This window comes from Calypte anna, chromosome 12 (genome assembly GCF_003957555.1).
Source record: "Calypte anna isolate BGI_N300 chromosome 12, bCalAnn1_v1.p, whole genome shotgun sequence".
Lineage (NCBI taxonomy): Eukaryota > Metazoa > Chordata > Aves > Apodiformes > Trochilidae > Calypte > Calypte anna.
This window is the reverse complement of record NC_044258.1, coordinates 19,734,954-19,747,901: the sequence shown is the minus strand read 5'-3', so window position 1 is coordinate 19,747,901 and position 12,948 is coordinate 19,734,954. Positions and strand designations below refer to the sequence as shown.

The following is a 12,948-nucleotide window of genomic DNA, read 5'->3' as shown; positions in this document are numbered from 1 at the left end:
AGTTTTAGCCATCTTAATTTCTGCTTTTGAAGGAATATTAAACCAATTATTTTTGTGGGTTTTGTGGGTTTTTTTCCTTTGTTTTTTCCTTTGTTCTTTTCTTTGCTTGTTTGTATGTATATGCCAGGATATTTCAGTTCTGTAGCACTAAGCTGGGTTTGCTTTGTCCTAACTGACCAGAATGACATCTAAATGTCAGCTTCATTTGTATCCTAGCTCAAAATATAAACAGAGCATTATACAAAAAGGAGGATGATTTGTTAGACCCTTGGTGAATTATTTTGGCTGTGTACCTTATGCCAGACAGTTTTGATTCTGCATGTGACTTAGAGCCCAAAAGCCATACCCATACATTTTTCTGATTAAATGATTTTTAGTATTTTGCATCCATAGTGCAGAGAAAACACTGCTATTAAAACAAATGTATTTAAAAAAAATTGGAACTTTGTTGAAACATAATTCCATTGAGAAAAAACCCCCACAATACTTTTATATAACATTTTGGATATATTTTATGCCAAAACATGATCACCAGTCAAACTAGTGACATCTAAACCCAATACATTATTGTGACTTCTAAAATAAAAAAATCAGAACAAAACTAAATCACGTGTTGGTGATTTAAACACAACAAAACTCTAGTATTCTTCAAAAGTATCTACTAAATATAATAAAAAGAATAAGAGAACAGTTAACATTTAGTCTGTTACATTAAAAAATCAGATGTACATGTTCCTATTGCCTGTTAGCTTTACCTAAAGCTTTTTCAGCTACTACAAAAATAAAAAGGAAAAAAAGTCATTGTTCAAAGTCAAAAACATTCAGATCAGTTGATACAACATTACAGTACAGTCAACTAACATCATTTGAGGTCTTCTCAGTGTGGGAGTCCTTAGACCAGCATCCCAAACCCAGCTCACTGCAGTGTCAAACCTGTGGTAGCTTTGCAGGACTCTGTACTCTACTGATGGCTTCAGGAGAATGGGGTTGTGCTACTTAGGAATCACAGGGTCACCCCAGCCTCTCATTAATTTTATTCAGCACTGTAGTTAGAACAGCATTAAGTTTAGCACAATAACTAAAAAAAAAAAAAGAAAAAAAGGAAAAAAGAAAAAAAAAAAAAAAGACTTGGAAGCTAGGTGAAGCTGCCATCTGTGTCAAACCATTGCGATACGCTATACTAAAAAATTCTGAAATATCCACCTGTCCTCACTGCTCTGCCACGAACTAGCAAAGGCAAAAATACAAAAGTCTTCAACTTCTCATTTTTGCAGAATAAAGCAAAAAAGTCTTTGTGCTCCTTACTACCAGAAGCAAAATATCCTCTGAGTTACCACATGTAATAGCTTCTGGATGTGTCGACTTGGGTTGGCTTGGTCTCTGCAGAACCATCCTTGTCTTTTTCACTGTCACCTTCCCAGAGATTAATAAGTGGAGGGTAGAGCTCGTTCAGTGGGATCGAAGAGGTCTTTTGCATATATTTTTTCAGCGAGTGGTGGTAGTTTTTTCTCTTAAATCTTTTTGCAATATAAACAGAAAGGGAGGCGAGGCTAATGACTGCAAACATGGATCCCATCACTGCTGCCAGGGCCGTGCTGGTTTCTTGGTCTGAAATATCTAGTGCAAAAGCTGCGTTTTTTGTTGTGACATTAACACAGGACTTCTGTGTTTGCAGGTGGACACTCGACACCGTTAGGCACACTTCATAATCTGTAGATGGTTGTAAGTGTGTGAGGTTGTACTCGTGCACATCCACCGGGACCCTGGCGGTGTATGTGATGTGGGGGTTGTCAATCTTCATGGTTGCTGATGACCATTTTAAGTTGGAAGTCATGACGTTGGCATTAACCTTCCAAGACACCAAGATCGAATGTGACTCTGCTTGCTTAACGTAGATTTTCAGGACCTGGGTGCCATCCAGGAGGGTCCCGTTCACCCGCAGAGTGGCGATCCTCGTGTCCGCCCCTTCTACGTTCTGAGCAACACAGGTGTAGCTCCCAGAGTCTTCAACCTGGATGTTAGAGATTTCCAGGGTGCCTTCACTGCTCAGCTTGTATTTCTCAGAGAGGCTTTCCACAGTTACTTTATTGCCAAGAGGAGTGACCCAGTAAATTTCGGGCTCGGGTTCTGCCATGGCCCGACAGTCTAAAAACACCGTCATGCCGATGTCCAGGTTGAGGTGGTTGGGAAAGGTCTCACGAGAGATCATTGGAAGACATTGCTCGGTTGAATCCTGGATTAACACTTCCTTCACCTGCTGCCCTCTGTATTCTGGAGGCATTGCACAGAACATGGAGAGAGGTTCCATGAAACGGATGTTGGTTTTGTTGGAGTTGATCCAGTGGATGACACAGTCACACCTGAGGGGGTTGCTGTGGATACTGATCTCCCGAAGGTTCGGGAGGGACTCCACTGTCTTTTGGTAGACTGCATTCAAGGCATTGTTGTTCAGCATCAAGCTCTCCAGGGCAGGGACGTTGCGGAATGCCAGTCGGTGGATGTAGGACAGCTTTGGATTGTTGGTGGCTTCGAGTTTTGTGAGTTCGGGCAGGTTGTCCAGTGCATACCTATCAACAGAAACCAGTTCTCCCATGTTATTGATTCCAAGCTCTTTCAATCTGAGCATGTTTTTAAAATCACCTTCCTGAATTTTATGAATCGGATTTTTGTTGAGATCCAGGAATTTTAAATTTGGAACTTTCTCAAGTGCAAGCTGAGGAACTTTAACCAATTTGTTGTCATAGAAGGAAAGGCTTTCGAGGCTATCCAAGCCTACCAAGGCATTGCCAGGAATGTCTGTGAGATACATACCTGCCAAAACTAGGCTCCTTAAATTTGACAGTGGTTTAAAATTCATATCTAGTATTCCAATCACTGGGTTTTCTCCAATCATGAGAATCTCTAGGTTGGGAGTAGAATCAAACCAGCGGCTGTCAATGACCTTTAATTTGTTGGAGTTGAGATGTAACCTTAAAAGATTCTTCAGGCCGGAGAATGCATTTGCAGAAATGCTGCTGATCTGGTTGTGATTTATATACAGCTCCTGAAGATTGCAGAGGTCTTGCAAGCAGTAGTCAGTCATCTCTGTGATCTGGTTTTCCTCCAGGTGCAAAGTGGTGAGTTGAGTGAGATTAGAGAGCCCCACATCTTTGATACTGGTGAAGTTATTTTGCGAAAAATCCAATTCTGTTAAATTAAACAGCTGCTGGAGCTCATCTGTGGTCTTTGCGATGTTGTTGCTTTGTAACAGGAGGACTTGAGTGTCACTGGAAAGATTGCTGGGGATTTTTGTTAGTCGAAGGTCATTGCAGTCAACTGTAGTGGCTTCCCTGTAGGTTGACTGTGGTGTAAACCATGGCCTGATTTCACATACACAAAGCTGTGGGCATTCGTTACTCTGTATGGAAGACTCAGTTAATGAATTCATTAACAACTCCAGCACCAGCTGCAAAACAGTTACAAAAACTCTAACCTTTGCCATGCTGGTCAGCTAGGAATTCAGCTCCCCAGCCCTTTAAACTAACAGACTGAGAGGGTAATGTGTTATCAGGCAGAAAATGGAAAGCCTAAAGTTTAAGGTGAAAGGCTTGGACATCCAGAAGGTGAAAGATGAGTTTCTGAGTTCAGAGAAGACAAGAAATGGTCTGGAGAATCTCAGCTGCTCCTCTGTCTTCCAGAGTCTTGGGCAAATCAGTGTCTGAAGATATTCCTGAAAACAGATTAGGGTATATGTTATGCTCATTTCATATACAGTTCATCTATCACCTAATTGCTTCATCCCTTACAGAAAAATACATGAAAACATTCACTTCTCTTTCAGAAATGCTGCTCTGCTACAGTTAAGTTCTGTAGGGTTCATCATTCTCTTCTACCAGGATCCCTTTCAGTTTTGCTCTGCAGTCTTTGAGCAGCTTGAGGAATGCTACAGGTGGAGGATCTTCTATGCTCTGCTTGCCAGGGCAGCTCTATCTCATGTGAGTGTTCAGAGCCCCATCCCAGTGGGAGTTGGGGTGCCAGAGCTGCCCCCAGGGCTCAGGCTCCAGGTGTGGAGAGACTTAAGGCTCAGAGGATGTTGGGTTTTAAGTTTCAAGCTAAATGCATACAGACTCTGCCAAAATTCATCTGACTTAATCAAATCGGTTCCAGATAAGGGCTTTAATCCAGCTAAGCACCAAACAATAAGAGTAAATGTGATTAAATGAATGTACTGTCCTTATTTTAGCTGTTTGTACTGCATTGTGCACCATGTGTGAATTGTTTACCACAATTCCACAAGACTCTGTAAACCACACCATTTTTATCTTTTTAGCCTGAAGTTATCCAGGCAAGAGTATGTTTAAATTAACCCAGCAGTGTCCAGGGAACCTCACAAGATTTATGGTGTCGTGGGTCTTTAACCACCTGCTCAAGGAAGATCTCAGCTCTTAGGAATCTCTTTCTCATTCTCACTTTAATCCAAAAACTCCAGGAAACAGCTACCTGCAAACCTATCACTGCTGCTGGGAAAAGCATGGCTCCAGTCCAGAGAGTTTCTGGATGTGTAAGGAAGTGCTGGTTGGGGCTGTGCTGTTGAGGAGAAGGGTGCGCATCTCCACCTCCAGCAGGATCTGGGGTGCTTGTGAAACAGAAAGACCCTGTTTTGCTTGGCCTTTTGGGCTTCACTTGGGTGCTGGGGATGCTGCCCACGCTGTGCTGGTGGCTGTGGCTTCACCCACCCAGGGAGCTCCTCTCAGCTCACACAGATAGTGGCAGACAAAAGGTACCTGAGGGCTTGTGTTCACCTTGGCATTCAATACAAGGCACACAACAGCAAAGATGAGGGCTGGAAGAGCAGAGCTCTTGGCATTCCAGGGGATGCTATGGATCTGAGGCTCTAATGATTGTAGCTGAGGATTCTCAAACAAAAGTTTTCTCTTTTTATGTAACTAAAACAATCAAATTGTGCTGTGTCAGAGACAGCGTCCATACCAGTGATAAGCTGAGTAGCAGGAAATGACATCTTTCTCAATTAGAAAGCTGGAGACTCAACCTAGTAGAAGCCCTCCAAAGATATTACTACAGAAAGTAATAAAGCTAAATGCAGCTTTTAGAAATAGTTTTGAAATAGTCATCTGGAGAGAGGTGACAGGAATGCCATTATTCATACAATGCTTTTAGTTCAAAAGTGTATCAGCATGGTAAGAATGAACTTGAGAGTATTTTATTTCAGATTATCATGTAATGCTCTAAGTAGAACACAGCAAAACAGCAGTTGGTTTTTGGCATGCCACTGTTTGTGCTGTGGTTGTTTCTGGGGGAAGGAGAAGAGGAATGTCAGCCAGAAAGCATCTGACCCTCTTCAGTTAGATTTTCTCTCTGGTAGCTGAGACTCAAGTGAGAGCTAAGACTGTGCTAGAGGGGGAGAAAAGCAGATGTACAGCAAACATGTATTCTCAAGTAACTTCCAGCTGATGGAAGAACTGAAGAAGACATTAACTGCACTACAAAAAATAAATCCTAACTGCACCATAAAACCCAGGAATATATTAACAGCTAGTGCTGAGGAGGCTGGCAACACCACCATTCCTTCAGCCTCTCTCCTCTAACTTGTAAGTATATGAAGAGAAAGAAGCTGTGGCCCCTAATGATAGTTTAGTTCTGAGGTAGCTCTATGAATCATGTACTGCTTGAAAAATGAAACTGCCTGGAAAAGGCTTCAGAGCTTCCTTTAAAATATGTCAGAGCACACCTAGATTTTGAGAAAAGAACCTTTAAACTCCATCCTTTCTTTGTTGAATATTTATATCCTCTTACTTGCACGTTCCATTTATTGTTCCTCCTTGGTGAGATGGCATGTCTGGCTTTATTGAGTACAGTTCTGCCTTTATGATCACTGCAGACATAGGATTTTACAAGTTACTAGTGGCACTTTCTCTTCTCTAGCTATTTTCTACTGCAAATAGATTTAATTTTCTTTAACTGGAAAATGTTCTTTAGAAATGACCTGCACATTACTGTCTCCAATCTCCCCCAGCTTGGTTGAAGCTATAAATGAGAATTCAGTGTAATCAAAAAGTAAATTCTGATGGGCTCTGCGTGCCCAGCCTGGGTGAGCACTGTGCTTCCAGGGATGGCAGCCCAGAGCCCACAGCAGGAGGGAAAAGCCCACGCAGGGACTTCTCCTTCAGCTGCTGCTTATGCTATAAAACCCAGGCAGTTGCTCTGAGAAAAACTGAAGAGGCAGCTGGTCCCAGTGGAAAAGTGCTCTGCAGGTTCTGGTATCATCCCCAGGCTGCTCTTCTGCCACTGGGAGCTCTGTGAGGTGCCTGACCACACCAGCTCTAAGGTCTGGGTGGATAAGCTGGAGGACAACCAGGTTTTGAAAGCAAAATCTCTGGCAGTATGTGGTTCCAAAGAGCCACCAGTGAATGAATGATCCCCAAGCCCGTGTGGATAAACCAGGGATGGCCCTGGGATGGGTGAGACTGACCTCAGTGTGTGCCCCTTCCTGCTGGACACCTGGGGGTTTGTTCAGACACATCCCTTTTGCTCCAAGTTGCTGGGGTTTTTTTCATACACAACAAATAGAGTATGGCCTGGGTAGCTGAGTGCAGGGATCAGTTCAGACAATTTTGGCTTTTAAAGGCCAGGGAATGTTTCTTAAAAATCCCCAGTTGGAGAGCAGAGCACTGGCTCCAGGAGACTATCAGTCCTCCAAACCTCCAGGACAGTCAGAAAGTAAAAGTATCTTTTTTTTTTTTTCTGAACATGGTATTTAATATGGGCCATGTGACTGCTAGCACTTGTTTCAATCTTATGTTAAAAATTTTTTTAAAAAATGTTGGGTGGGAAAACTTCCCCTAAATAATGAGTATTATTATACCTTCTTTCAGGAGATACTGAGCTGGTAAAGAATGGCTTTTAGCATTCCCCACTTTGCCCTTCACTTATTAAACTTGTATTTTCTACTGTACCAAACCCCTGCAGCAGTCACAACAGCTGCTCATTGGTATCAACAAAAATAATGTCTGACTTTATGGGAGAAGTTGTATGGAGCCTTGCTGAGGGCTGCTAGAGTTTGGGTACTTGTTCAGGCAGTGCAAGGAAAAAGTACCTTAAGGTCCATAAGGCAACAGGATGAGACTCTGGAGGGACAGTGGTGAAATAAACTCATCACAAAAAGTGTTTGTAGTTAAAAAATAGATGTTAGACATTTTTTCTTGGTAATTGGAAGACAAAGTGGTGTGATTTCCATGCCAAGTGTAAGAATGGTCACTATTAAACATTGCTAAAAAAAAAAAATATTACTGTTTTTTGCACAGACATTGAGATGTCTGTTTGAAACAGCCATACCACCACAGCAAGTCTTCTCTCCCCACAGTTAAGTGGTTCATCCTTGCAAAATTTCTTTTACATTGCAAGTAGCACCAGCAGATCTTGGTTGGCAGCCATGTGTACTGCCTGTGCCTAGGTAACAGGCTGAGGGATCAGACAGGAAGAAAATTACCTGGGGCTAAGACAAGCAATTTATTTTGCACTTGCTGTGAGCCAGCAGCACATACTGATCTTCAGTACCTACCCAGCTCTCCACAGAAACATTTTCATATATTGAGCCCAAGTACTGTAGCAAGTCTTTTGGAAAACTGTCTGTTGTGCTACTGTTGTGCTACTGACTGGAGCAGCTTGCTTGTCTCCCCATCCTCATCCTTTGTGGAACTGCTGCCATATCAACACATCACTCAGTTCCCAAAAACTGGTCCTAGGCTGCTGAACCCTGAAATCTGTTGGGTCAGTGACACCCCAGAGGAGGCTGGACCTGGACTTTTTGTTTAACAACCAGGACACTTGGAGCTAACCCATGGAATGGGCTCCTTTCCCAGGGCTGACATTTACAAGTGCCATTCTGCCTATAGAGAAAAATACTGAGGAGTCATGGCTGAGAGCAAGCCTTGTACACTGGGGTTTCTGAAGGCTCCTCTGTCATCAGGAAATGAGCAATAAACACACCTGAACTGTCACGCTGAAAGTGATGTCAGTTGGAAGAGCACACACCAAAACCTGACAAGGAGACCTTAGTCTTGAAAGGCAACACAAAATCCCACTGAAACCAAGCCCGTGTTCCATTGTAGGGAACACTCTGGTGAGAAGGCAGTTTGCTGTGTTTCAGGACACCCTTAGCATGCTTTATCTGTGTTCTTTTGAAAAGCACCAGTCTTATGTCCACAAAAGCAATGCAAAGAGCATCCTATTTGTCCTACCTGCACTGCAGAAACAATGTGTTAAATCTATAAAATTTGTAATTTATTGGAGTTTATTCTTCAGCCTTGCATCAGATACAGTGCTTGGCATTAGAACATTGAGGTAAATTCACCGGAGGGAGAAAAGTTCTTTTCATTCATGATCTGGAGCACAAGGGGCTGGATGCCATGCAGGGTACAGCTGCTCTGTACTGAACTGATGGCCCATCAAATCAGCCCTGGTATTGCCACCCAGCTCTGTCATCTCTTTGAAAATCTCCTGCAAGTTACCATTAATAAGTCAGATAAGAAACACCAGGAATAAAAAGTGCTTTCCAAACAGTGGGTTGTCAAATTATATAGTCTGTTTTGGTTTGGTTCTCTTTAGGAATAAAAACCCTCTGAAAAACATTTAAAAGCTTGAAAACCTGAAATGCAAGATATGTTTGTATAGTAGTAATATTCTTACAGTAGAAACTCAACTTACTATCTACTTTTAAAGTTTATTTTCATGAACCAGATTAATCTTGGGAAAATAAGGGCTGTTCTTTTATTGCCCATGACTCTACTTTTCATCAGCTGCTACCCAGTGTCTGTCTCCATTCAATAGAAGGGCAGTAGTAAAGCTTTTATTTCATTCACTGGAGGAGAATCCTGTCTGTGATTATTCTCCTCATTCCACATAATTACCAGATAAAATTATCAGCTTTCCTGACAGCCAACCAAAGAATTTCCACTGTCAAGATAAAAGCCATTTCCATCAGCTCTTCCTTGCAGCTCTTCCCTCCTGCTCTGAAGGGTGGGCCCAGGACCTCTAGTTGATGGAGGACAAACCCCCAGGGAACCTCTCTCCTTTCCACCTCTACCTGCTGGGATGCAGACATGGCCTTCTGTCTATTTTAAATGCAAAGGGGAATTTAAACCTAATTGGGTTTAGTTTGTACAGTGCTTAAAATTTACAGAGCATAACTAATTTTGGGAGACCTGTTCCAACTCTTTTTTACACTTCTGTGTCTCTGCTGCATGAAGAATGGAAGAGGCCCAGGACTCGAGAAATCTTGCTTCATCTTCCTGTCATATTTAAAGAACAGAAAGGGAATTCAGTCTTGGCATAATTGGGATCTCAGAACCACTTGGAAGGATCTGAACATCTTGTTGCCCATGGAGGCACCTGCCTTATGAGGATTTCAGAAAGTCTCTGCTCCTTGCTAGCTATCTATCAAAATCAGGAAGTTCAAATCAAAATCTAAAAAAATAGCAAATCAGGTCTTAAAAAGGAAAAAAGGCATCAAGAGATTCAGCTGGATTTTGGAATGGAATTTATCTTTTGTTTTTTTGAGTACTCTGAGAAATAAGGCAGCTTGGGTAGTGGAAGTGAAGTGTTAATAATGATGGAATAAGGAGCACGTGAGAAATATTTGTACCCATTAGAACTAGGGATGCCAGAACTCCACAGGATTTTCACAACGCAACAGAAAATCCTCTTCCTCTCTTTTTGCTGACTTGCTTGCTGGCAGCATGATTATTTTGCTTCCTACACAGTTCTAGATCAAACTCCAGTTTTCTGAGTCATTCAGGATCCCCCACAGTTGGGAAAGACCCTGGTGTGTAAGTAGTTGTTACTACCATAAAGGATGCCAAAAATTCCTGTGCTAAACATGATAGCCAATAAATAAAAGCTGAAATGAGTCAGTATCTCAGAATGTACTTATAAAATCTCCTAATAATGCAGCCTGTAGGAAATGTGTAAGACTTACTGTTCAAATACTCCCTGTACATGTGTGTACATATGTAGAGGTAATAATGCAGCTCATGTAATGTGACAGCTTCAGTCATTCCTCTTCAAACAAGACAAAAAAGTGATTTTTCTGGGCCTTGCTCCTCTCTACTTTGATAACTTTTTCCCCGTGGCTGTACTATGTGTTAAGCTTTCAGTTATTATGAATAATTATTAAACTATATTCTACTGTCAGCCTCCATCTGTAGCTACCCAGTTGGGATGTGCAGCATGCTTACAGACTTCACCCCTTAGAACAGAGCAGAACAGACTTCTATTGATTTTTTTTCCAAGGATTTATATGATTGCAAGGTCAAGTTCTCTCTTTCTGAGCTATAGTTACTGTGCTTACAAGAGACAGCTGAAAGCAAAAGTACAAGACAGAAAATTACCTTTATCCTGACCCAAACCAGGACATTGTTACATAGAGATGTTCATAAAACCATATCTTGAACTGACTGATCTGGAGCTACCTCAACTCTGCCTTCAGGCCTCTGAACATACCAATAACAAAATAAATGGACTTATCAAGGGAGGTGCTGAGGGATCTAATATAAAGGCTGTGAGCCCCAAGACAAAGATTGGAACTCAACCAAGTTGAGATGGGAGAGAAGTAATTCCTTTAAGTGGCCACAGATTTGGTTTTAGTCCTGCTCTGAGCTAAAGCTTGACTCTGCTCTAAGGCAAAGCTTGTCTCTGCAGGGAGCTGGAGGCTTCACCACCCTCTCCTCCCCCCTTTTCACAAATCTTTCCACACTTTGGAATCTGCTTCTACCCAAAGTTTTCTTATGCTTTGAAAAACCTGCTTCTTCCATAATACTCTGCTGAGAAAACACATGCTGTATGGAGCACATGCTTTCCATCGTTCCTTCATTCCAAAACTGTTTGAGTAGCATTGCTGGGAAGGTAGGACAGGTCATCTGCCACATCATCAGGAAAGGAAGGCTCAGAAAACTGAGTGGCAAAAATGATAATAATCTGTATTTAGCTGTTCTTCCTGAGCACAAGTATCACCTCATTTTTAGACTTTGTTCCGTACAGAAAACAGATCACAATCTTGCTTTGAGGTGTTCAAGAAATGGAGAGAGAGAGGAAAAAAAACCCATCATATTTAATGTATTTGTATGTTTAAGAATAGACTATAAATTGTTCCTTTTGCTTTAATCCTCAGTCTTGTCACAGCAAAGTCAGCAGTTTTTCCAGATGGGTTTATTTTGTAAGTGCTTGCAAAATACAGAGGTACTGAAATTGCTGCCTATTGCAGAAAATCCAGAAGTTACTCCTCTCCAAATTTGAAGTTATTGATGCTTTCTAGATAAAGTCTTTACCTAATGAAGGTGATTCATTCGGGCACTGTAATGTTCAATCTGGACATAGCAGGGCTTGTTTCACATACAGGGGGAAAGAAGATGAAGGAAAACATTTGGCTGTGAATTTGCAAACAATACTTATCTGGCTTTATGCAGTGCCTTGTGCTAGTCTGGATTAATTTTAGAGATTTGTTTAGAAGAAGCTGTTTAATTTTTTATAATTAATTTTTTATTATTGTTTTTAATTTTTTACATCTAGCTCACTTAACTCTGTTGTTCCTCCATGGGTAAAAGAAGTTACTTTTGCAATCCATTTACAGCTCACTGCAGTGCCTGTTAGGAGTGGTGGATCTCTGTAACTATCAATATTTACTCTGTTTCTGTTACAGTGATGGATCAGTTGTAATTTAAAAATTTAGCAAGGCCAACCACTAGCTCATCTGCATCCCAGTAATTATATGCAGCACATTAGCAAGGAATGCAGTGTACTTACTAGGTATTTTTGGACTTTTTTAATCAAATAAATCATATGATGCATGAAATAACAGAAAATGTAGGATTGATTATATCAGTGGTAAACATCTTTAAATTACAAAAAGATTCAATCCAAGCTTTGAGATTTTATAAAAATTAAAACACTACCAACTTCTAGTTCTTCTTCAAACCATTAATGTTATCTTTAAAACCTGACTGTGATAAAGAAAGGACCTGTGACCTCTGGTGAAATGCTCCAGTGAAAGGGACAGAGATGGAGCTGTAGGTTGGCTGCACTGTCAGAAGGGTATTTGTTACACACAAGTTTTTGTCTCAGCATTAACCTTGGAATGTCTTTGGTACTGACTGTGTGTATGAAACCAGATCCTGGGATTTTTGGAAGACAATTTTCAACACAGGCACAAGGAGTGTCAAGCAGGCAGCAGACACATCCTTACAAAAGTCTCTTCTGTCCCAGTGTCACCTCTGCCATTTTTGTGCTGTATTTTCCCTCCTGCACTTGACTTTCTAACCTCCTGTTTGTCTACAAAAGCAACTCTGTGCCATGAACCAGGTGACTCCCAGCTGATGATGCTGGTCTCAGACATGGGACATGCCTGGGGGCTCTTTGGGACCTCCCTGCTGGTGGTCCCCAGGGAAATAGGGCTGTCCTGTCCTGCTGGGACTCAGGCTGCCAGTGGGACAGGGCAGTGATGGCTCCCACCCACATTCTGCTCCTTGGTGTGAAAAACACCTCCTGCCCTGCCACCTGCCTTGGGGTTCTGCTCCCTCCCCATCTGAGAAGGACCCTCCCCACCCTCGTGTCCCCCACCCCTGGCCAGCAGGACACTGCTGGGGCAAGGGCTGCACCTCACTGAGATGTTGGTGGGTGCAGGAGCTGATGCTGGGCTCACAAGCAAGACAAACCCTGCAAACACCTTGGGGCTCTGGGCCTCTAAAAGCAGCTGGGACCCCTGCTCTAATCAAAGCTGAGAGAGGCAAAACTTGCTGGATTTCCAGAATTTGTTAAATGAAATACCTGGAGATGAGATGCTGACAATCTCTACAATTTATAGAAATAAACCCTGTGAGTAATCTTTGCCTCCAGTGTTAAATGGATGGCTCCAGTCTGTGACCTGGCACAGAGGGCTAAAGGCAGCACCTTGGGAGA

General features: G+C 42.1%; 1 protein-coding gene across 1 annotated transcript; it reads right to left on the bottom strand.

Moving 5' to 3' along the window:
- Nucleotides 1-409: 409 nt before the first annotated feature.
- Nucleotides 410-3,703, bottom strand: LRRN1 (leucine rich repeat neuronal 1). Its single transcript, XM_008501355.2, has one exon. The coding sequence runs from the start codon at nt 3,479-3,481 to the stop codon at nt 1,331-1,333; it is 2,151 nt and encodes a 716-aa protein (XP_008499577.1). The 5' UTR covers nt 3,482-3,703; the 3' UTR covers nt 410-1,330.
- Between the last annotated feature and the right edge of the window lie 9,245 nt (nt 3,704-12,948).

Bases quoted from the DNA above. Each gene is read 5' to 3' on its own strand.
- LRRN1 (XM_008501355.2), bottom strand. From the start codon at position 3,481: ATGGCAAAGGTTAGAGTTTTTGTAACTGTTTTGCAGCTGGTGCTGGAG.